The 25,554-nt window shown below is 41.9% G+C and overlaps 1 protein-coding gene across 2 annotated transcripts in view; it reads left to right on the forward strand.

The window, feature by feature from the left end:
* The window catches only part of Sec71 (ADP ribosylation factor guanine nucleotide exchange factor Sec71), a 399,392-nt gene that overhangs the window by 241,710 nt on the left and 132,128 nt on the right, over window positions 1–25,554 (forward strand). For both annotated transcript variants that reach the window (XM_071656502.1, XM_071656503.1), the window contains exons 20-22: window positions 4,978–5,107; window positions 5,440–5,601; window positions 12,482–12,750. In XM_071656502.1, coding sequence (XP_071512603.1) covers window positions 4,978–5,107; window positions 5,440–5,601; window positions 12,482–12,750 — 561 coding nt within the window. The remainder of the gene's footprint in view (window positions 1–4,977; window positions 5,108–5,439; window positions 5,602–12,481; window positions 12,751–25,554) is intronic.

Here is a 25,554-nt window from a genome sequence, read left to right on the forward strand (position 1 = left end):
CCTTTGTACAATGGCACTGTGCGTGCATTCCGCCAATCCTCAGGCACCTCACCATGAGCCATACATACATTTGATATCCTTACCAACCAGTCAACAACACAGTCACCCCCTTTTTTGATAAATTCCACTGCAATACCATCCAAACCCGCTGCCTTGCCTGCTTTCATCTTCCGCAAAGCTTTCACTACCTCTTCTCTGTGTATCAAATCAGTCTCCCTAACTCTCTCACTTTGCTCACCACCTAGACCAAAACACTCTATATCTGCCACTCTATCATCTAACACATTTCAACAAACCTTCAAAATACTCACTCCATCTCCTTCTCACATCACCACTACTTGTTATTACCTCCCCATTAGCCCCCTTCACTCACGTTCCCATTTGTTCTCTTGTCTTATGCACTTTATTTACCTCCTTCCAAAACACCTTTTTATTCTCCCTAGAATTTAATGATACTCTCTCACCCAAACTTTCATTTGCCCTCTTTTTTACCTCTTGCACCTTTTTTTTTTTGACCTCCTGCCTCTTTCTTCTATACATCACCCAGTCATTTGCACTATTTCCCTGCAAAACTCATCCAAGTGCCTTTCTCTTCTCTTTCACTAATAATCTTACTTCATCATCCTACCACTCACTACCCTTTCGAATCTGCCCACCTCCCATGCTTCTCATGCCACAAGGATCTTTTGTGCAAGCCATCACTACTTCCCATCACTACTCCCCCACTCCCCTTACATCCTTTGCTCTCACCTTTTTCCATTTTGCGCTCAGTCTCTCCTGGTACTAATATGGTTAAGTTTTATTAATTGGATGTGGCTATGATTCAGAGCTATGGGAGGGTGCAGGGTGGATTCATGTTTATCGGGGGTTTGAAGTTACTTGATGTGCTGCTGCATTTTTGTTATTTGTATAGTGTGATTATCAATTTGAATTGTATGGGTAGGGAATTTTACACTGGTGGGGCCCTATCTATTGAGAATTTTTCACTGGGGCCCTATCTATTTAGAATTTTTCACTATCATACAATTTCTTATATGTACTTGTGCTGTCTACATTACCAGTTTTACTAGAGTACCCAAGTCTCACCCTGCCTTCTTGTGGTGGGATGGAACTAAAGGGAGAGGCATTTCCAAATTACATCAAGGCAATACTTTTAGTTAAACAAACACCTGAGGTGTACTGTCACTTTTTGTTGCTTTTTTTTTTTTTGACATTTCTGGAGCCTTGCTTCTTTTGGAAACACTGCGCTGGAGTAGCCTTCTGCCAGTGACCTGTTATGGGTGAGGCACAAAAGCTAAGAAGTGGCACTGGAGTCTACCAGTTACGCCAAGTGTTAAAAGAGATGAGCGATTGAAGGTAATGGTGCTGAGTGTGAATGGGATGACTGGTGAGAGTAGGAGGGAGATATTAGAGAGGTTTAAGAGATTAGGTGTGGGTGTGCTAGAGATTGAGGAAACCCACATCCTTGGGCAGGGTGTGTGGAAAATGGAAATGATGAATGCAAGTTATGGAAGGTCATGGAAGGAGGTGTGGTATGGACTGGAATTAGTGAAAATTATCAGGGAAGAGGAAAAGAAGGATGTACATTTCTTCTACCTCCAAGAGTATGGGAGGGTGTTGCAGAGCATGGATTGAATGAATGAAGAATAGTGCAGGTGAAAGGCAAGATTGGGATTGTGAAGTATGCATGGATATGTGTATATAGTTTGTTGGGTATTCCTGGGAAATTATGTGGGAGGGTATTGATTGAGATGGTGAAGGCATGTACAGAGCATCAGATTGGGGAAGAGCAGTGTGGTTTCAGACGTGGTAGAGGTTGTGTGGATCAGGTGTTTGCTTTAAAGAATGTATGTGAGAAATACTTAGAAAAGCAAATGGATTTGTATGTAGCATTTATGGATCTGGAGAAGGCATATGATAGAGTTGATAGAGATGCTCTGTGGAAGGTGTTAAGAATATATGGTGTGGGAGGCAAGTTGTCAGAAGCAGTGAAAAGTTTTTATCGAGGATGTAAGGCATGTGTACGTGTAGGAAGAGAGGAAAGTGATTGGTTCTCAATGAATGTAGGTTTGCAGCAGGGGTGTGTGATGTCTCCATGGTTGTTTAATTTGTTTATGGATGGGGTTGTTAGGGAGGTGAATGCAAGAGTTTTGGAAAGTGGGGCAAGTATGCAGTCTGTTGTGGATGAGAGAGCTTGGGAAATGAGTCAGTTGTTGTTTGCTGATGATACAGCGCTGGTGGCTGATTCGTGTGAGAAACTGCAGAAGCTGGTGACTGAGTTTGGTAAAGTGTGTGAAAGAAGAAAGCTGAGAGTAAATGTGAATAAGAGCAAGGTTATTAGGTACAGTAGGGTTGAGGGACAAGTCAATTGTGAGGTAAGTTTGAATGGAGAAAAACTGGAGGAAGTGAAGTGATTTAGATATCTGGGAGTGGATTTGGCAGTGGCTGGAACCATGGAAGTGGAAGTGAATCATAGGGTTGGAGAGGGGGTGAAAGTTCTGTGAGGTGGAAGTCAAGAACATTATCTTGGAAAGCAAAAATGGGTATGTTTGAAGGAATAGTGGTTCCAACAATGTTATACGGTTGCGAGGCGTGGGCTATAGATAGAGTTGTGCGGAGGAGGGTGGAGGTGCTGGAAATGAGATGTTTGAGGACAGTATGTGGTGTGAGGTGGTTTGATCGAGTAAGTAATAATAGGGTAAGAGAGATGTGTGGTAATAAAAAGAGTGTGGTTGAGAGAGCATAAGAGGGTGTTTTGAAATGGTTTGGTCACATGGAGAGAATGAGTGAGGAAAGATAGACCAAGAGGATATATGTGTCAGAGGTGGAGGGAACAAGGAGAAGCGAGAGACCAAATTGGAGGTGAAAAGATGGAGTGAAAAACATTTTGAGTGATTGGGGCCTGAACATGCAGGAGGGTGAAAGGCGTGCAAGGAATAGAGTGAATTGGAATGGTGTGGTATACTGGGGTCGACGTGCTATCAGTGGATTGAACCAGGGCATGTGAAGCGTCTGGGGTAAACCATGGAAAGTTCTGTGGGGTCTAATGTCGAAAAGGAGCTGTGGTTTCAGTACATTATTACATGATAGCTAGAGACTGAATGTGAACGAAAATGGCCTTTTGGCAGAAGCATTAGTTGTAAGTAGTAGATGGGAACATTAGGCAGGAGCATTATGTAGAAGTAGTCAGTAGGAACATTAGGTAGGAGCCGCAGCAAAGACTGCACTGGAGTTGCCCTCTGCCAATGTCCTGTAAATGGTGAGGCTCTAAAGGCGAAGAAGTGGCATTGGAGTTCACTATTTATGGAGACCCTACTTCTCTGACCGCCCCTTTGAGAGAGTTCCAGGAGGGATCAGACATCAGAGATATAGATAGATAGATAGAGTAAGAGAGAGGTGTGGTAATAAGAAGAGTGTGATTGAGATAGATGAAGAGATTATGCTGAAATTGTTTGGACTTATGGAGAGATTGACAAAGGAGATATATGTGTCAGAAGTGGATGGGATAAAAAGGGGGAGACCAAGTTGGAGATGGAATTATGTAGTGAAGAAGATTTCAAATGCATAAAGCTTGAACATGCAGGAGGTTGAAAGGTGTGCATGAGATGGAGTGAACTGTATTAATGTGGTAGATAGGGGGCACCATGTTGTCACTGGATTGAACCAGGGCCTGGGGCCTGGTTGTGAATTGGGGGGCATGGTTTTGGTGCATTATACAGGACAGCTAAAGAACTGGTGTGAGCAAATGAGGCCTTTTTTTTGTGTCCGTGTCACTGCTCACTAATGTAGGAAATGGCATACATATATGGAAGAAGAAAGAATGTTTTTAGATATATTTAAAAAGGAAGCCTAAATTGTAATTCTATGTAAATTGTTTTAAGTATTTAGAAATTATTCACATGGTAAAAAGTGCTGAATAACCATTAGTCTCTAGCACCTTATAAACTTCATAAGATCAAATTGATCAAGGTATTATACCTCATCATGGCTATCATATTTGTTTTAACCACTCAGTTATTTTTCTTAGAGGGACTTTTGTAGGGAGTATTGCAGCCATATTAATTTATGTTATTGACACATGAGCTTGCAATAGAGGCTAATCAGTTGATTATGGGATAATTTTAGTATGCAGGTGTTATATGGATGATGGTGGATGGATGAAATACTATGAGTAGTATGGACAGTAAATTGTTTCCCATTCTTTGAGAGACAAAGAGGTTCTTGTGTGATTACATATTTTGAATTCATTATTTGTTCTGTACAAGTGGGGAGCATTACACTCCATGTAGCCTTGTCTCTTGAACATTTTCTGCAGTCATATAGCTTCTTAGAAATATGTATGTTTTCTGCACATCTTCAGTCATTTTATTCCATTCATCTGCCGCTCTGATACTATAAAGGAACTTTCTTATATCTTTTTTAACAAGTCTCTTGCTTAACTTCATATTTTGTCCTGCGTTTGTCCTTCCATCTTTCAAAGAATTGTCGATTGTCTACATCATTACTCATCTCTCTTCCAAGGTAGGAAAATTAAAAGCTTCTGTCTTTTCCCTGTAACTCAGGTCTCTTAATTCTAGTACCATCTCTTTTGCCCTCCTCTGAAACTTCCTCTGTGTTTCCCTATATATGACATTCATCATAAGGAAGCATCATTGTCATGGTGTGGCAGATTGTCATAAACATTAACTTTCATAGTAATGAAACTTTGTAAAATGAAGGTTTGTGAAACAATAACACCTCTGTATATAAAATTTTATCATGAATTTTAGAATCAGAGATGCAGATGTGTGCCAGATTTTGGATTAAAAGTTATTTTTAAGGAAATATTGTCAATTATTGTTTGTTAAGTGGCAAAAGAGAGCTGCCTTTTCTTCAGCTTTGAGAATCAGATTATTATGTTTCTTTCTCATTTGTATGAAGAGACTTCTAATTCTTCAAAGATATAACTTTGTTTATAACTTTTGTTTCACTTCCAAGCTTGAGAGAGATGCCTTCGTACAGTGCCTCGCCCGTTTTACACTCTTAACTGCTAATTCTCCACTTACTGAAATGAAAGCCAAGAATGTTGATTGTATCAAAACCCTCATTACAGTTGCACACACTGATGGTAAGATATCTTGCATATGACCTTATAGTGAATGATAATAAGTATTTGCCAGTTTTTACACCTGAACAGTGTTTTTTAGGCATCCATTTTTTGGTAGAGAAATAGATATATATTTTGATGTTAGGAAATTTTTATTCTTGAAGTTTGAGTAGTATGTGAATGTGTTTTGAGAGCTCTAAAATGTGGAATATGAAATATTGAATTAATAGAATGTATTAAGTGAAATATAGACTGTTCAAAGGATATGTCACGAAACTCATGCTTGTTTTCAGTTTTTTCTGTATTCTTCTTTGCGTGACCTTTCACATTTTATTGCTTATGATATTTCTTAGGAAATTATCTTGGAAAGTCGTGGTTGGAGATTCTAAAATGCATCAGTCAGTTGGAATTAGCACAGCTGATTGGAACAGGGGTCAAGCCACAGTATATAAAAGATTCCGGTCTCAAGATGCCACATGAAACCTCCAACTTCCTTGATGCTTTTCCAGAATTCAGTAAGTTTTATCTAGTAACCTTAATATAGTCTTCATTTACAGTGCTTAACACAAGGTAGAAAATGTAAGTATTTTTTAACTATACAATGAATGAAGTGATTTTGAAGAGTTTGTGAAATGAGGAAGATAGATGATAAATGGTATGCTGCAGTTCAGAAGACAATTGATATGACTAGAATTTAGGGAGTAAACAGTGGTCTGCCATCTGGACTATAATGGACCAGTTTCCCTACTTACATTTACTCTCCTGTTATTTTCTTATTTCAGGTAGTGTAAAGGTCTCATACTGATCCCTCATAATAGAAAGAATAACAATGATATAACTAGTTAGCACACAAATAGGTTTTATTCAGGGAGGAAAGAAAGTGTACTAAACTGTGTTATACATATAGGGGAGAGAGACCAGAAGAGGTGACAGAATTTACATATTTAGGAGCTATCTTTGGTAAGTGTGGTGATATGGAATGAGAGATAAGGGAGAAACCAGTACAGTAGAAGAGTCATTGGGCCCTGTAATAGAATAATGAAGGATAAAGATGTAAGTATGGAATATTATGGAAGTGAAGAAAGGATTAAGGGATAGATCATTCCTCTTAACCTGACCTCTGCAGCTAAATTTTAACATGGACATGGGATGAGTCGCAGAGGTCAAGAATCAGGCTGAGGAAACGAGCTATTGGAGAGGAGCATGTGGTATGACTAGATGGATTGAAGAAAGAAATGAAGGGGTGTATGAGAGATTTCGTATGGCAGGAATTGCAAAGGGAATTAATTGTGGAATGTTTTTTTTTTGTCTCCCGCGTTTGCGAGGTAGCGCAAGGAAACAGACGAAAAAATGGCCCAACCCACCCCCATACACATGTATATACATACGTCCACACACGCAAATATACATACCTACACAGCTTTCCATGGTTTACCCCAGACGCTTCACATGCCTTGATTCAATCCACTGACAGCACGTCAACCCCAGTATACCACATCGCTCCAATTCACTCTATTCCTTGCCCTCCTTTCACCCTCCTGCATGTTCAGGCCCCGATCACACAAAATCTTTTTCACTCCATCTTTCCACCTCCAATTTGGTCTCCCTCTTCTCCTCGTTCCCTCCACCTCCGACACATATATCCTCTTGGTCAATCTTTCCTCACTCATTCTCTCCATGTGCCCAAACCATTTCAAAACACCATCTTCTGCTCTCTCAACCACGCTCTTTTTATTTCCACACATCTCTCTTACCCTTACGTTACTTACTCGATCAAACCACCTCACACCACACATTGTCCTCAAACATCTCATTTCCAGCACATCCATCCTCCTGCGCACAACTCTATCCATAGCCCACGCCTTGCAACCATACAACATTGTTGGAACCACTATTCCTTCAAACATACCCATTTTTGCTTTCCGAGATAATGTTCTCGACTTCCACACATTCTTCAAGGCTCCCAGAATTTTCGCCCCCTCCCCCACCCTATGATCCAGTTCCGCTTCCATGGTTCCATCCGCTGCCAGATCCACTCCCAGATATCTAAAACACTTCACTTCCTCCAGTTTTTCTCCATTCAAACTCACCTCCCAATTGACTTGACCCTCAACCCTACTGTTCCTAATAACCTTGCTCTTATTCACATTTACTCTTAACTTTCTTCTTTCACACACTTTACCAAACTCAGTCACCAGCTTCTGCAGTTTCTCACATGAATCAGCCACCAGCGCTGTATCATCAGCGAACAACAACTGACTCACTTCCCAAGCTCTCTCATCCCCAACAGACTTCATTCTTGCCCCTCTTTCCAAAACTCTTGCATTCACCTCCCTAACAACCCCATCCATAAACAAATTAAACAACCATGGAGACATCACACACCCCTGCCGCAAATCTACATTCACTGAGAACCAATCACTTTCCTCTCTTCCTACACGTACACATGCCTTACATCCTCGATAAAAACTTTTCACTGCTTCTAACAACTTGCCTCCCACACCATATATTCTTAATACCTTCCACAGAGCATCTCTATCAACTCTATCATATGCCTTCTCCAGATCCATAAATGCTACATACAAATCCATTTGCTTTTCTAAGTATTTCTCGCATACATTCTTCAAAGCAAACACCTGATCCACACATCCTCTACCACTTCTGAAACCACACTGCTCTTCCCCAATCTGACGCTCTGTACATGCCTTCACCCTCTCAATCAATACCCTCCCATATAATTTACCAGGAATACTCAACAAACTTATACCTCTGTAATTTGAGCACTCACTCTTACCCCCTTTGCCTTTGTACAATGGCACTATGCACGCATTCCGCCAATCCTCAGGCACCTCACCATGAGTCATACATACATTAAATAACCTTACCAACCAGTCAACAATACAGTCACCCCCTTTTTTAATAAATTCCACTGCAATACCATCCAAACCTGCTGCCTTGCCGGCTTTCATCTTCTGCAAAGCTTTTACTACCTCTTCTCTGTTTACCAAATCATTTTCCCTAACCCTCTCACTTTGCACACCACCACGACCAAAACACCCTATATCTGCCACTCTATCATCAAACACATTCAACAAACCTTCAAAATACTCACTCCATCTCCTCACATCACCACTACTTGTTATCACCTCCCCATTTGCACCCTTCACTGAAGTTCCCATTTGCTCCCTTGTCTTACGCACCCTATTTACCTCCTTCCAGAACATCTTTTTATTCTCCCTAAAATTTAATGATACTCTCTCACCCCAACTCTCATTTGCCCTTTTTTTCACCTCTTGCACCTTTCTCTTGACCTCCTGTCTCTTTCTTTTATACATCTCCCACTCAATTGCATTTTTTCCCTGTAAAAATCATCCAAATGCCTCTCTCTTCTCTTTCACTAATACTCTTACTTCTTCATCCCACCACTCACTACCCTTTCTAATCAACCCACCTCCCACTCTTCTCATGCCACAAGCATCTTTTGCGCAATCCATCACTGATTCCCTAAATACATCCCATTCCTCCCCCACTCCCCTTACTTCCATTGTTCTCACCTTTTTCCATTCTGTACTCAGTCTCTCCTGGTACTTCCTCACACAAGTCTCCTTCCCAAGCTCACTTACTCTCACCACCCTCTTCACCCCAACATTCACTCTTCTTTTCCGAAAACCCATACAAATCTTCACCTTAGCCTCCACAAGATAATGATCAGACATCCCTCCAGTTGCACCTCTCAGCACATTAACATCCAAAAGTCTCTCTTTCGCGCGCCTGTCAATTAACACGTAATCCAATAACGCTCTCTGGCCATCTCTCCTACTTACATAAGTATACTTATGTATATCTCGCTTTTTAAACCAGGTATTCCCAATCGTCAGTCCTTTTTCAGCACATAAATCTACAAGCTCTTCACCATTTCCATTTACAACACTGAACACCCCATGTATACCAATTATTCCCTCAACTGCCACATTACTCACCTTTGCATTCAAATCACCCATCAAATGGAATGGTAAAGTGGGTAAAATTTGATACTTTGAGGTTATTTGGGCATGTGAAAAGAATGGGAGATAGGTAACTTATAAGGAGAGTACATGATAGTACAGTTAAAGGGATTGGTGTTAGTGGAAGATCACCTGTGACTTAGGGAAATATTATTGTATTGTTTAGATTTCTAAACCTCTCTGCAGACCCCCACTCTCTTTGTCACCTCTATTCCAACAGCTTTTCAGGTACGCTCAACAAACTTATAACTGTGTAAGTAGAACATTCACTTTTGTTCTCCTTGCCTTTATACAGTGCCACAATACAGGTATAAAGTCAGCCCATGTAATGTATATATGGGCCATACTTACATTGATTAGAAAGGGTAGTGAGTGGTGGGATGAAGTAGTAAGATTATTAGTGATAGAGAAGAGAGAGGCATTTGGAAGATTTTTGCAGGGAAATAATGCAAATGAGTGGGAGATGCATTAAAGAAAGAGACAGGAAGTCAAGAGAAAGGTGCAAGAGGTGAAAAAGAGGGCAAATGAGAGTTGGGGTGAGAGAGTATCATTAAATGTTAGGGAGAATAAAAAGATGTTTTGGAAGGAGGTAAATAAAGTGCATAAGACAAGGAAACAAATGGGAACTTCAGTGAAGGGGCTAATGGGGAGATGATAGCAAGTAGTGGTGATGTGAGAAGGAGATGGAGTGAGTATTTTGAAGGTTTGTAGAATGTGTTTGATGATAGAGTGGCAGATATAGGGTGTTTTGGTCGAGGTGGTGTGCAAAGTGAGAGGGTTAAGGAGAATGATTTGGTAAACAGAGAAGAGTTAGTAAAAGCTTTGCGGAAGATGAAAGCCGGCAAGGCAGCGGGTTTGGATGGTATTGCAATAGAATTTTTTAAAAAAGGGGATGACTGTATTGTTGACTGGTTGGTAAGGTTATTTAATGTATGTATGTCTCATGGTGAGGTGCTTGAGGATTGGCAGAATGCTTGCATAGTGCCATTGTACAAAGGCAAAGGGGATAAAAATGAGTGCTCAAATTACAGAGGTATAAGTTTGTTGAGTATTCCTGGGAAACTATATGGGAGGGTATTGATTGAGAGGGTGAAGGCATGTACAGAGCATCAGATTGGGGAAGAGCAGTGTGGTTTAAGAAGTGATAGAGGATGTGTGGCTCAGGTGTTTGCTTTGAAGAATGTGTGTGAGAAATACTCAGAAAAGCAAATGGATTTGTATGTAGCATTTATGTATCTGGAGAAGGCATATGTTAGAGTTGATAGAGATGCTCTGTGGAAGGTATTAAGGATATATGGTGTGGGAGGCAAGTTGTTGGAAACAGTGAAAAGTTTTTATCGAGGATGTAAGGCATTTGTACGTGTAGGAAGAGAGAAAAGTGATTGGTTCTCAGTGAATGTAGGTTTGCGGCAGGGGTGTGTGATGTCCCCATGGTTGTTTAATTTGTGTATGGATTGGGTTGTTAGGGAGGTGAATGCAAGAGTTTTGGAAGGAGGGGCAAGTATGCAGTCTGTTGTGGATGAGAGAGCTTGGGAAGTGAGTCAGTTGTTGTTTGCTGATGATACAGTGCTGGTGGCTGATTCATGTGAGAAACTGCAGAAGCTGGTGACTGAGTTTGGTATAGTTTGTGAAAGAAGAAAGCTGAGAGTAAATGTGAATAAGAGCAAGGTTATTAGGTACAGTAGGGTTGAGGGACAAGTCAATTGTGAGGTAAGTTTGAATGGAGAAAAACTGGAGGAAGTAAAGTGTTTTAGATATCTGGGAGTGGATCTGGCAGTGGCTGGAACCATGGAGGTGGAAGTGAATCATAGGGTGGGGGAGGGGGCAAAAGTTCTGGGAGCATTGAAGAATGTGTGGAAGTTGAGAACATTATCTTGGGAAGCAAAAATGGGTATGTTTGAAGGAATAGTGGTTCCAACAATGTTATATGGTTGTGAGGGCTGGGCTATGGATAGAGTAGTGCGCAGGAGGGTGGATGTGCTGGAAATGAGATGTTTGAGGACAATATGTGGTGTGAGATGGTTTGATCGAGTAAGTTATGTAAGGGTAAGAGAGATGTGTGATAATAAAAAGAGTGTGGTTGAGAGAGCAGAAGAGGGTGTTTTGAAATGGTTTGGTGACATGGAGAGAATGAGAGGAAAGATTGACCAAGAGGATATACGTGTCGGAGGTGGAGGGAACATGAGAAGTGGGAGACCAAATTAGAGGTGGAAAGATGGAGTGAAAAAGATTTTGAGTGATCGGGGCCTGAACATGCAGGAGGATGAAATGCATGCAAGGAATAGAGTGAACTGGAACGATGTGGTATACCCGGGTCGACGTGCTGTCAGTGGATTGAAGCAGGGCATGTGAAGCGTCTGGGGTAAACATGGAAAGTTCTGTGGGGCCTGGATGTGGAAAGGGAGCTGTGGTTTCGGTGCATTATTACATGACAGCTAGAGACTGAGTGTGAACGAATGTGGCCTATCTTGTCTTTTCCTAGTGCTACCTCGCACACATGAGGGGGGAGGGGGTTGTTATTTCATGTGTGGCGGGGTAGCGATGGGAATGAATAAAGGCAGACAATATGAATTATGTATATGTGTACATATGTATATGTCTGTGTGTGTATATATATGTATATGTTGAGATGTATAGGTATGTATATTTGCGTGTGTGGACGTGTATGTGTATACATGTGTACGTGGGTGGGTTGGGCCAATTCTTTCATCTGTTTCCTTGCGCTACCTTACTCATGCGGGAGACAGCGACAAAGCAAAATAAGTAAATGTGTATACTTACATTGAAAATGTGAAGTAACCAGTCAACAGCATAATCACCCCCTTTCTTAAGAAATTCAACTGCAATCCCGTCCACTCTGGCCACTTTGCCTCACTTCATCCTACGTAAGGCTTTCACCACCTCCTCTTTTCAGTAGACCACTTGCCATAACTCTCTCATTTTGCATACATCCACATCCATAACACCCTACATTTACCACCCTATCACTGGACACATTCAGCAGTCCTTCAAAATACTCATTCCATCTCCTCTTCAACATTTCCCTTCCTGTTACGATTTCCCTATAGGCTCCCCTCACTGATGCTCCCATCTATTCTCTCGTTTCTCTCACATTATTGACCCTCCATAACATGCTCTCATTCTTCCTTAAGTTTGCTGTGATTTGTTCCAACTTTCATTTGCTCTCCTTTTTAGCTCCTGCACCTTGCCCTTCCCTGCAATCAACACCCATACACCTCTCTTTTCTCTTTTACAAGCATTTTAACTTCATATTTACAGAGGAATTTCAGTAGCTGTCGTATATGCTGGAAATAACTTTAGAAGTGAAGATTTTCTTGTTTTAGTGATATAGATTCATTAATGACTTCATTTAATATATTTATATTTTCAGTTACTGGGGAACAGAAGAAATTAGCTCACATCAAGGAGTCCATGGGTGAAACCTCATCACAAAGTGTAGTCGTGGCAGTAGACAGAATTTTCACTGGGTCTACACGGTTGGATGGAGATGCAGTGGTCCACTTTGTTAAAGCTTTGTGCCAAATATCCTTGGAGGAACTAGCAGCACCCTCTCCACGGATGTTTTCCCTACAGAAGATTGTGGAAATCAGCTACTATAACATGGGCCGCATCAGGCTGCAGTGGTCCAGAATATGGGAGGTCAGCAATGAAATGTTTGCAGGGTTTACAATAGATTTATAGGGTTTGATACTTTATGATGAAATAAGACTTTTTATGCAGTTCAGAATGAATGGTGTCAGGTCAGAATCATTTATTATTGTATGTGGAGGACCTAGATATAGTTCTAGATGAAAGAAGTATCAAAACTTCAGCATTTATGGCCTGTGTGTGCTGCAATTCATAGATAATATATTGTACACATAGCATATTCCATATCATGTTTTGCAACAAGGTGGTTCATTTCCCAACTCTATTTCCATGACACTTGAATACCATTGTAGAAAATTTACACCTCCTTTGTTGTGCATTCCTCTCCTGTGAATAGATTACAGTAGAATATGCAATATACCTGTAAGAAATGTTGCTTTATGACCTCTGGTTGATGTAGAATTTTCCCTAAGTAATTTGTTAGATAGCCATTTACACGCCTCCAAGTTTCAACAGCTGAGTAGGAGTGCTTGAACACATCAAGGTTTAGCACTGCATGAATGATTTATTTCTTTACACATACCTAATTGTCTCTCATGCCTTAGCAAGATACTATTAGGAATGAGTGAACAAGTCTCATTTACACATATTTACTTTCCAATTATGTTAATGTATTGAAACTAGAGCTGACCCCTCTTATCTGTGTCCCACAGTGTTCCCACCTAACTCTACTGCTAATGAGGGAAGTCTCAGATAGTACTTGTACCATTTCCTTCCATGAGACTTCCCTCTCTAATAGGCCTGCCTCTTTTTCTGTTCTATGCCAACACTATGCCAGCTCTAGTAATTTCTCTTCTGTTAAACACCATCTGTCTAGTATCTTTCCTAATATCTTACTTCTCTCTGTGCCTCACTTGTCAAATGTGTTCTCACTAGCCCCTTTCTCATATCTGACTCTAATCTTCACTCATGATTCTAGTTCAAAGGTGGTGTCTGTGCTTATTTCAACATCGACATGCCTGTTGCATACCTCAAGGACTTTGAATCCCCAATCCTTGATGTTATCTGGTTCAAATTCTGTCTCCCAACTATCATTGTTTTCCTTTATTTTGCTTACCATTCTCCTTATTCGACAAATTTTACATCTTCTTTAACTGTCTGAAGTCCTGCCATGAAGCTATGACTTCCCCTCACCTACAAATTTAGATCCCCTACCTGGGGGATTTCAGTGTTCACAGCAGGGAATTGTTGAATTCCTTCCATAAAAATGGTGGTAGGATTGAAGCCCTCATGTTCTCTGTTCTGAGTGATTCACTTCACTCGTATTCCTGACCGCTGTCACCTTTCTCCTAATATTCTGGATCTGTTTTTCACCCCTGGCTACACAGTCTCGCCCCCAGTTGGTTCATGTAATCACACTTTCATAAATTTATCTGATATGACAGCACCTCTCCCTCCAGCAACCCCTTCTGAAGATATATAATGGCACCTGAACAAAGCTGACTGGAATAACTTATGAAAATATGGAATTCTTTTCTAACTTTCCTTGGTTAGAGTTCTGTCTCATGTGTGGTGATGCTCTGCCTCTGCCACATGAATGGCAGAGGTTATTGTAGCAGGAATGGAAGTATTTATCCCACTTCCTCCAAGACAGCCTCTTTTCTCAGTCCACATTTCAACTAATATTGTTTAAAGGCCATTCAGGCAATGTACGAGGCATATCAGGCTTGGAGAAACTCTCCTTCCTCTGGCTTTCATTCAGCATTTATCACTGCCTGTAATCATAGCAAATATGTTATCCATGAGGCAAAGTGTTCCTTTATTGAGAAGTGCAATAACCTCTCCTCTTCATCCTCTGAGAGATCTTTTAGGTCTTTAGCATAGGGCATCATTAACTACTGTCACTCTACCTTTCTTCACTTTTCCATTCTGACAGTACTATAGCTGTCTCTCTCAAAGACAAGCAACTCTCTTTGGTTCTCATTTCTATTCACTCTCTACCTGAGATAACTTTAAGAATCTTTCACTCCCGATGCTCCTAATACTAATTGTATGCCCCTCCCAATAATCTCTTATGGAACTGTCTAAAAAGCACTCCTTTCTCTGGACACAAGCAAAGCTTATGGACCTGATAGCATCCATCCTCATGTACTGAAAGAGTGTGCCTTTGACCATGTACCTGTGCCTGTTCATCTATTCCATTTCTGTTTAAAAACCAGAACTTTTCCTTCTTCTTGAAAGCATGCATTGTTACATCCCATCCCTAAGAAGTATGGCCCTTCTAATCTCTTCCAACTAGTGTCTTGTTGCTTTGATATCTACTGTTCCCAAAGTTTTGAATCCCTCCTCAACTCCCATATCCTTGAACATCTTGAATCTCACAGTCTTCCCTCTAGTTACCAGTACGTATTCCATAAAGTGAGTTCTGCTGGTGGTATTCTTTTGTATCTTACTAATGTCTGGTCTTCATCCCAAAAAGATTTTAGGGAATCATGTGTAGTTGTCCTAGATACATCCAAAGCTTTTGACAGGGTATGATACTGGGTCTCATCCCTAAGCTTTACTCTTTTGGCTTCCCTACCTCGCTTTCTTCCCTCATATCTAGCTTCTTCTCTTTCTGATCCATCTCCATGGTTGTTGATGGATCAGCCCTTTCCCTTTTTCCATTGATAGTGGTGTCTCTCAAGGTTCTGTCATGTCTCCTACACTTTTTCTCCTTTTTATTATTGATTTTCTTTCTAAAAGTGACCAGTTGCATTCATACATTGATGACTTTTCTTTTTCTATATTAGCAGCTGAGGCCCATATCAAGGCTTTTTCCAAAAGAAGGAACAGAGGAAGGGGCCATGTGAGGATTTTCCCTCCTAGGCTCAGTCCTCTGTTCTTAACGCTACCTCAATGGTGCAGGAAATGGCAAATATGTATGTCGTTTTGTGGCAGGGGTGCGTGATGTCTCCATGGTTGTTTAATTTGTTTATGAATTGGTTTGTTAGGGAGGTGAATGCAAGAGTTTTGGAGAGAGGGGCAAGTATGCAGTCTGTTCTGGATGAGAGGGCTTGGGAAGTGAGTCAGTTGTTGTTCACTGATGATACAACACTGGTGGCTGATTCAGATGAGAAATTGCAGAAGCTGGTGACTGAGTTTGGTAAAGTGTATGAAAGAAGAAAGCTGAGAGTAAATGTGAATAAGAGCAAGGTGGGTTCAGTAGGGTTGAGGGACAAGTAAATTGGGAGGTAAGTTTGTATGGAGAAAAACTGGAGGGAGTGAAGTGTTTTAGATATCTGGGAGTGGATTTGGCTGTGGATGGAATCATGGAAGCGGAAGTGAGTCACAGGGTGGGGAGGGGCGAAGGTTCTGGGGGGACTGAAGAATGTGTGGAAGGTGAGAATGTTATCGCAGAAAACAAAAATGGGTATGTTTGAAGGAATAGTGGTTCCAACAATGTTATATGGTTGTGAGGCAGGGGCGATAGATAGGGTTGTTTGGAGGAGGGTGGATGTGTTGGAAATGAGATGTTTGAGGACAATATGTGGTGTGAGGTGGTTTGATCGAGTAAGTAATAATAGGGTAATAAAAAGAATGTGGTTGAGAGAGCAGAAGAGGGTGTATTGAAATGGTTTGGTCTTATGGAGAGAATGAGTGATATAAGATTGACAAAGAGGATATATGTGTCAGAGGTGGAGGGAATGAGAAGTGGGAGACCAAATTTGAGATGGAAGGATGGAGTGAAAAAGATTTGAGCGATTGGGGCCTGAACATGCAGGAGGGTGAAAGGCGTGCAAGGAATAGAGTGAATTAGAACAATGTTGTATACTGGGGTCGACGTGCTGTCAGTGGATTGAACCAGGGCATGTGAAGCATCTGGGGTAAACTATGGAAAGTTTTGTGGGGCCAGGATGTGGAAAGGGAGTTGTGGTTTTGGTGCATTACACATGACAGCTAGAGTCTGAGTGTGGATGAATGTGGCCTTTGTTGTCCTTTCCTAGCGCTACCTCGCATGCATGCGTGGAGAGGGGGTGTCATTTCATGTGTGGCGGGATGGCGGCGGGAATGGATGAAGGCAGCAAGTATGAATATGTGCATGTGTATATTTGTATATGTTTGTAGATTTATATGTATGTATATGTCCTGGAAAGAGGGGCAAGTATGAAGTCTGTTGGGGATGAGAGAGCTTGGGAAGTGAGTCAGTTGTTGTTCGCTGATGATACAGCGCTGGTGGCTGATTCATGTGAGAAACTGCAGAAGCTGGTGACTGAGTTTGGTAAAGTGTGTGGAAGAAGAAAGTTAAGAGTAAATGTGAATAAGAGCAAGGTTATTAGGTACAGTAGGGTTGAGGGTCAAGTCAATTGGGAGGTGAGTTTGAATGGAGAAAAACTGGAGGAAGTGAAGTGTTTTAGATATCTGGGAGTGGATGGAACCATGGAAGCGGAAGTGGATCATAGGGTGGGGGAGGGGGCGAAAATTTTGGGAGCCTTGAAAAATGTGTGGAAGTCGAGAACATTATCTCGGAAAGCAAAAATGGGTATGTTTGAAGGAATAGTGGTTCCAACAATGTTGTATGGTTGCGAGGCGTGGGCTATGGATAGAGTTGTGCGCAGGAGGATGGATGTGCTGGAAATGAGATGTTTGAGGACAATGTGTGGTGTGAGGTGGTTTGATCGAGTAAGTAACGTAAGGGTAAGAGAGATGTGTGGAAATAAAAAGAGCGTGGTTGAGAGAGCAGAAGAGGGTGTTTTGAAATGGTTTGGGCACATGGAGAGAATGAGTGAGGAAAGATTGACCAAGAGGATATATGTGTCGGAGGTGGAGGGAACGAGGAGAAGAGGGAGACCAAATTGGAGGTGGAAAGATGGAGTGAAAAAGATTTTGTGTGATCGGGGCCTGAACATGCAGGAGGGTGAAAGGAGGGCAAGGAATAGAGTGAATTGGAGCGATGTGGTATACAGGGGTTGACGTGCTGTCAGTGGATTGAATCAAGGCATGTGAAGCGTCTGGGGTAAACCATGGAAAGCTGTGTAGGTATGTATATTTGCGTGTGTGGACGTGTGTATGTACATGTGTATGGGGGGGGGGTGGGCCATTTCTTTCGTCTGTTTCCTTGCGCTACCTCGCAAACGCGGGAGACAGCGACAAAGTATAAAAAAAAAAAAAAAAAAAAAATGTTGAAATGTATAGGTATGTATCTGTACGTGTGTGGGCATTTATGTATATGCATGTGTATGTGGGTGGGTTGGGCCATTCTTTCATCTGTTTCTATGTGCTACCTTGCTAACGCGGGAGACCGTGACAAAGTATAATAAAAATAAATAAAGAATATAATATATATATCCCTGGGGATAGGGGATTAAGAATACTTCCCACGCATTCCTCACGTGTCGTAGAAGGCGACTAAAGGGGACGGGAGCGGGGGGCCAGAAACCCTCCCCTCCTTGTATTTTAACTTTCTAAAAGGGGAAACAGAAGAAGGAGTCACGTGAGGAGTGCTCATCCTCCTCGAAGGCTCAGATTGGGGTGTCTAAATGTGTGTGGATGTAACCAAGATGAGAAAAAAGGAGAGATAGGTAGTATGTTTGAGGAAAGGAACCTGAATGTTTTGGCTCTTAGTGAAACGAAGCTAAAGGGTAAAGGGGAAGAGTGGTTTGGGAATGTCTTAGGAGTAAAGTCAGGGGTTAGTGAGAGGACAAGAGCAAGGGAAGGAGTAGCACTACTCCTGAGTCAGGAGTTGTGGGAGTATGTGATAGAGTGTAAGAAAGTAAATTCTAGATTGATATGGGTAAAACTGAAAGTTGATGGAGAGAGATGGGTGATTATTGGTGCATATGCACCTTGGCATGAGAAGAAAGAACATGAGAGGCAAGTGTTTTGGGAGCAGCTGAATGAGTGTGTTAGTGGTTTTGATGCAAAAGACCGGGTTATAGTGATGGGTGATTTGAATGCAAAGGTGAGTAATGTGGCAGTTGAGGGAATAATTGGTATGCATGGAGTGTTCAGTGTTGTAAATGAAAATGGTGAAGAGCTTGTAGATTTATGTGCTGAAAAAGGACTGGTGATTGGGAATACCTGGTTTAAAAAGCGAGATATACATAAGTATACGTATGTAAGTAGGAGAGATGGCCAGAGAGTGTTATTGGATTACGTGTTAATTGATAGACGCACGAAAGAGAGACTTTTGGATGTTAATGTGCTGAGAGGTGCAACTGGAGGGATGTCTGATCATTATCTTGTGGAAGCAAAGGTGAAGATTTGTGGGGGTTTTCAGAAAAGAAGAGAGAATGTTGGGGTGAAGAGAGTGCTGAGAGTAAGTGAGCTTGGGAAGGAGACTTGTATGAGGAAGTACCAGGAGAGACTGAGTACAGAATGGAAAAAGGTGAGAACAAAAGAGGTAAGGGGAGTGGGGGAGGAATGGGATGTATTTAGGGAAACAGTGATGGCTTGCGCAAAAGATGCTTGTGGCATGAGAAGCGTGGGAGGTGGGTTGATTAGAAAAGGTAGTGAGTGGTGGAATGAAGAAGTAAGATTATTAGTGAAAGAGAAGAGAGAGGCATTTGAACGATTTTTGCAGGGAAAAAATGCAAATGAGTGGGAGAGGTATAAAAGAAAGAGGCAGGAGGTCAAGAGAAAGGTGCAAGAGGTGAAAAAGAGGGCAAATGAGAGTTGGGGTGAGAGAGTATCATTAAATTTCAGGAAGAATAAAAAGATGTTTTGGAAGGAGGTAAATAAAGTACATAAGGCAAGGGAGCAAATGGGAACTAAAGTGAAGGGTGCAAATGGGGGAGGTGATAACAAGTAGTGGTGATGTGAGAAGGAGATGGAGTGAATATTTTGAAAGTTTGTTGAATGTGTTTGTTGATAGAGTGGCAGATGTGGGGTGTCTTGGTCGAGGTGGTGTGCAAAGTGAGAGGGTTAGGGAAAATGATTTGGTAAATAGAGAAGAGGTAGTAAAAGCTTTACGGAAGATGAAAGTCGGCAAAGCAGCAGGTTTGGATGGTATTGCAGTGGAATTTATTAAAAAAGGGGGTGACTGTATTGTTGACTGGTTGGTAAGGTTATTTAATGTATGTATGATTCATGGTGAGGTGCCTGAGGATTGGCGGAATGCTTGCATAGTGCCATTGTACAAAGGCAAAGGGGATAAGAGTGAGTGCTCAAATTACAGAGGTATAAGTTTGTTGAGTATTCCTGGAAAATTCTATGGGAGGGTATTGATTGAGAGGGTGAAGGCATGTACAGAGCATGAGATTGGGGAAGAGCAGTGTGGTTTCAGAAGTGGTAGAGGATGTGTGGATCAGGTGTTTGCCTTGAAGAATGTATGCGAGAAATACTTAGAAAAACAAATGGATTTGTATGTAGCATTTATGGATCTGAAGAAGGCATATGATAGAGTTGATAGAAATGCTCTGTGGAAGGTATTAAGAATATATGGTGTGGGAGGCAAGTTGTTAGAAGTAGTGAAAAGTTTTTATCGAGGATGTAAGGCATGTGTTCGTGTAGGAGGAGAGGAAAGTGATTGGTTCTCAGTGAATGTAGGTTTGCAGCAGGGGTGTGTGATGTCTCCATGGTTGTTTAATTTGTTTATGGATGGGGTTGTTAGGGAGGTGAATGCAAGAGTTTTGGAAAGAGTGGCAAGTATGCAGTCTGTTGTGGATGAGAGAGCTTGGGAAGTGAGTCAGTTGTTGTTCGCTGATGATACAGCGCTGGTGGCTGATTCATGTGAGAAACTGCAGAAGCTGGTAACTGAGTTTGGTAAAGTGTGTGAAAGAAGAAAGTTAAGAGTAAATGTGAATAAGAGCAAGGTTATTAGGTACATTAGGGTTGAGGGTCAAGTAAATTGGGAGGTAAGTTTGAATGGAGAAAAGCTGGAGGAAGTGAAGTGTTTTAGATATCTGAGAGTGGATCTGGCATCGGATGGAACCATGGAAGCGGAAGTGAATCATAGGGTGGGGGAGGGGGCAAAAATTCTGGGAGCCTTGAAGAATGTGTGGAAGTCGAGAACATTATCTCGGAAAGCAAAAATGGGTATGTTTGAAGGAATAGTGGTTCCAACAATGTTGTATGGTTGCGAGGCGTGGGCTATGGATAGAGTTGTGCGCAGGAGGGTGGATGTGCTGGAAATGAGATGTTTGAGGACAATGTGTGGTGTGAGGTGGTTTGATCGAGTAAGTAACGTAAGGGTAAGAGAGATGTGTGGAAATAAAAAGAGCGTGGTTGAGAGAGCAGAAGAGGGTGTTTTGAAATGGTTTGGGCACATGGAAGGAATGAGTGAGGAAAGATTGACCAAGAGGATATATGTGTCGGAGGTGGAGGGAACGAGGAGAAGAGAGGAGACCAAATTGGAGGTGGAAAGATGGAGTGAAAAAGATTTTGTGTGATCGGGGCCTGAACATGCAGGAGGGTGAAAGGAGGGCAAGGAATAGAGTGAATTGGAGCGATGTGGTATACAGGGGTTGACGTGCTGTCAGTGGATTGAATCAAGGCATGTGAAGCGTCTGGGGTAAACCATGGAAAGCTGTGTAGGTATGTATATTTGCGTGTGTGGACGTGTGTATGTACATGTGTATGGGGGGGTGGGTTGGGCCATTTCTTTCGTCTGTTTCCTTGCGCTACCTCGCAAACGCGGGAGACAGCGACAAAGTATAAAAAAAAAAAAAAAAAAAATGTTGAAATGTATAGGTATGTATCTGTACGTGTGTGGGCATTTATGTATATGCATGTGTATGTGGGTGGGTTGGGCCATTCTTTCATCTGTTTCTATGTGCTACCTTGCTAACGCGGGAGACCGTGACAAAGTATAATAAAAATAAATAAAGAATATAATATATATATCCCTGGGGATAGGGGATTAAGAATACTTCCCACGCATTCCTCACGTGTCGTAGAAGGCGACTAAAGGGGACGGGAGCGGGGGCCAGAAACCCTCCCCTCCTTGTATTTTAACTTTCTAAAAGGGGAAACAGAAGAAGGAGTCACGTGAGGAGTGCTCATCCTCCTCGAAGGCTCAGATTGGGGTGTCTAAATGTGTGTGGATGTAACCAAGATGAGAAAAAAGGAGAGATAGGTAGTATGTTTGAGGAAAGGAACCTGAATGTTTTGGCTCTTAGTGAAACGAAGCTAAAGGGTAAAGGGAAGAGTGGTTTGGGAATGTCTTAGGAGTAAAGTCAGGGGTTAGTGAGAGGACAAGAGCAAGGGAAGGAGTAGCACTACTCCTGAATCAGGAGTTGTGGGAGTATGTGATAGAGTGTAAGAAAGTAAATTCTAGATTGATATGGGTAAAACTGAAAGTTGATGGAGAGAGATGGGTGATTATTGGTGCATATGCACCTTGGCATGAGAAGAAAGAACATGAGAGGCAAGTGTTTTGGGAGCAGCTGAATGAGTGTGTTAGTGGTTTTGATGCAAAAGACCGGGTTATAGTGATGGGTGATTTGAATGCAAAGGTGAGTAATGTGGCAGTTGAGGGAATAATTGGTATGCATGGAGTGTTCAGTGTTGTAAATGAAAATGGTGAAGAGCTTGTAGATTTATGTGCTGAAAAAGGACTGGTGATTGGGAATACCTGGTTTAAAAAGCGAGATATACATAAGTATACGTATGTAAGTAGGAGAGATGGCCAGAGAGCGTTATTGGATTACGTGTTAATTGATAGACGCACGAAAGAGAGACTTTGGATGTTAATGTGCTGAGAGGTGCAACTGGAAGGATGTCTGATCATTATCTTGTGGAAGCAAAGGTGAAGATTTGTGGGGGTTTTCAGAAAAGAAGAGAGAATGTTGGGGTGAAGAGAGTGCTGAGAGTAAGTGAGCTTGGGAAGGAGACTTGTATGAGGAAGTACCAGGAGAGACTGAGTACAGAATGGAAAAAGGTGAGAACAAAAGAGGTAAGGGGAGTGGGGGAGGAATGGGATGTATTTAGGGAAACAGTGATGGCTTGCGCAAAAGATGCTTGTGGCATGAGAAGCGTGGGAGGTGGGTTGATTAGAAAAGGTAGTGAGTGGTGGAATGAAGAAGTAAGATTATTAGTGAAAGAGAAGAGAGAGGCATTTGAACGATTTTTGCAGGGAAAAAATGCAAATGAGTGGGAGAGGTATAAAAGAAAGAGGCAGGAGGTCAAGAGAAAGGTGCAAGAGGTGAAAAAGAGGGCAAATGAGAGTTGGGGTGAGAGAGTATCATTAAATTTCAGGAAGAATAAAAAGATGTTTTGGAAGGAGGTAAATAAAGTACATAAGGCAAGGGAGCAAATGGGAACTAAAGTGAAGGGTGCAAATGGGGGAGGTGATAACAAGTAGTGGTGATGTGAGAAGGAGATGGAGTGAATATTTTGAAAGTTTGTTGAATGTGTTTGTTGATAGAGTGGCAGATGTGGGGTGTCTTGGTCGAGGTGGTGTGCAAAGTGAGAGGGTTAGGGAAAATGATTTGGTAAATAGAGAAGAGGTAGTAAAAGCTTTACGGAAGATGAAAGTCGGCAAAGCAGCAGGTTTGGATGGTATTGCAGTGGAATTTATTAAAAAAGGGGGTGACTGTATTGTTGACTGGTTGGTAAGGTTATTTAATGTATGTATGATTCATGGTGAGGTGCCTGAGGATTGGCGGAATGCTTGCATAGTGCCATTGTACAAAGGCAAAGGGGATAAGAGTGAGTGCTCAAATTACAGAGGTATAAGTTTGTTGAGTATTCCTGGAAAATTCTATGGGAGGGTATTGATTGAGAGGGTGAAGGCATGTACAGAGCATGAGATTGGGGAAGAGCAGTGTGGTTTCAGAAGTGGTAGAGGATGTGTGGATCAGGTGTTTGCCTTGAAGAATGTATGCGAGAAATACTTAGAAAAACAAATGGATTTGTATGTAGCATTTATGGATCTGAAGAAGGCATATGATAGAGTTGATAGAAATGCTCTGTGGAAGGTATTAAGAATATATGGTGTGGGAGGCAAGTTGTTAGAAGTAGTGAAAAGTTTTTATCGAGGATGTAAGGCATGTGTTCGTGTAGGAGGAGAGGAAAGTGATTGGTTCTCAGTGAATGTAGGTTTGCAGCAGGGGTGTGTGATGTCTCCATGGTTGTTTAATTTGTTTATGGATGGGGTTGTTAGGGAGGTGAATGCAAGAGTTTTGGAAAGAGTGGCAAGTATGCAGTCTGTTGTGGATGAGAGAGCTTGGGAAGTGAGTCAGTTGTTGTTCGCTGATGATACAGCGCTGGTGGCTGATTCATGTGAGAAACTGCAGAAGCTGGTAACTGAGTTTGGTAAAGTGTGTGAAAGAAGAAAGTTAAGAGTAAATGTGAATAAGAGCAAGGTTATTAGGTACATTAGGGTTGAGGGTCAAGTAAATTGGGAGGTAAGTTTGAATGGAGAAAAGCTGGAGGAAGTGAAGTGTTTTAGATATCTGAGAGTGGATCTGGCATCGGATGGAACCATGGAAGCGGAAGTGAATCATAGGGTGGGGGAGGGGGCAAAAATTCTGGGAGCCTTGAAGAATGTGTGGAAGTCGAGAACATTATCTCGGAAAGCAAAAATGGGTATGTTTGAAGGAATAGTGGTTCCAACAATGTTGTATGGTTGCGAGGCGTGGGCTATGGATAGAGTTGTGCGCAGGAGGGTGGATGTGCTGGAAATGAGATGTTTGAGGACAATGTGTGGTGTGAGGTGGTTTGATCGAGTAAGTAACGTAAGGGTAAGAGAGATGTGTGGAAATAAAAAGAGCGTGGTTGAGAGAGCAGAAGAGGGTGTTTTGAAATGGTTTGGGCACATGGAGAGAATGAGTGAGGAAAGATTGACCAAGAGGATATATGTGTCGGAGGTGGAGGGAACGAGGAGAAGTGGGAGACCAAATTGGAGGTGGAAAGATGGAGTGAAAAAGATTTTGTGTGATCGGGGCCTGAACATGCAGGAGGGTGAAAGGAGGGCAAGGAATAGAGTGAATTGGATCGATGTGGTATACCGGGGTTGACGTGCTGTCAATGGATCGAATCAGGGCATGTGAAGCGTCTGGGGTAAACCATGGAAAGCTGTGTAGGTATGTATATTTGCGTGTGTGGACGTGTATGTATATACATGTGTATGGGGGTGGGTTGGGCCATTTCTTTCGTCTGTTTCCTTGCGCTACCTCACAAACACGGGAGACCGACAAAGCAAAAAAAATATATATACATATATATATATATATATATATATATATATATATATATATATATATATATATATATATGGGTATGTTTGAAGGAATAGTGATTCCAACAATGTTGTATGGTTGCGAGGCGTGGGCTATGGATAGAGTTGTGCGCAGGAGGATGGATGTGCTGGAAATGAGATGTTTGAGGACAATGTGTGGTGTGAGGTGGTTTGATCGAGTGAGTAATGTAAGGGTAAGAGAGATGTGTGGAAATAAAAAGAGCGTGGTTGAGAGAGCAGAAGAGGGTGTTTTGAAGTGGTTTGGGCACATGGAGAGGATGAGTGAGGAAAGATTGACCAAGAGGATATATGTGTCGGAGGTGGAGGGAGCAAGAAGAAGAGGGAGACCAAATTGGAGGTGGAAAGATGGAGTGAAAAAGATTTTGTGTGATCGGGGCCTGAACATGCAGGAGGGTGAAAGGAGGGCAAGGAATAGAGTGAATTGGAGCGATGTGGTATACTGGGGTTGACGTGCTGTCAGTGGATTGAATCAAGGCATGTGAAGCATCTGGGGTAAACCATGGAAAGCTGTGTAGGTATGTATATTTGCGTGTGTGGACGTGTGTATATACATGTGTATGGGGGGGGTTGGGCCATTTCTTTCGTCTGTTTCCTTGCGCTACCTCGCAAACGCGGGAGACAGCGACAAAGTATAAAAAAAAAAAAAATATATATATGTTTCCTTGCGCTACCTC

This window comes from Panulirus ornatus, chromosome 63 (assembly GCF_036320965.1).
Source record: "Panulirus ornatus isolate Po-2019 chromosome 63, ASM3632096v1, whole genome shotgun sequence".
NCBI classification, from domain to species: Eukaryota; Metazoa; Arthropoda; class Malacostraca; order Decapoda; family Palinuridae; genus Panulirus; species Panulirus ornatus.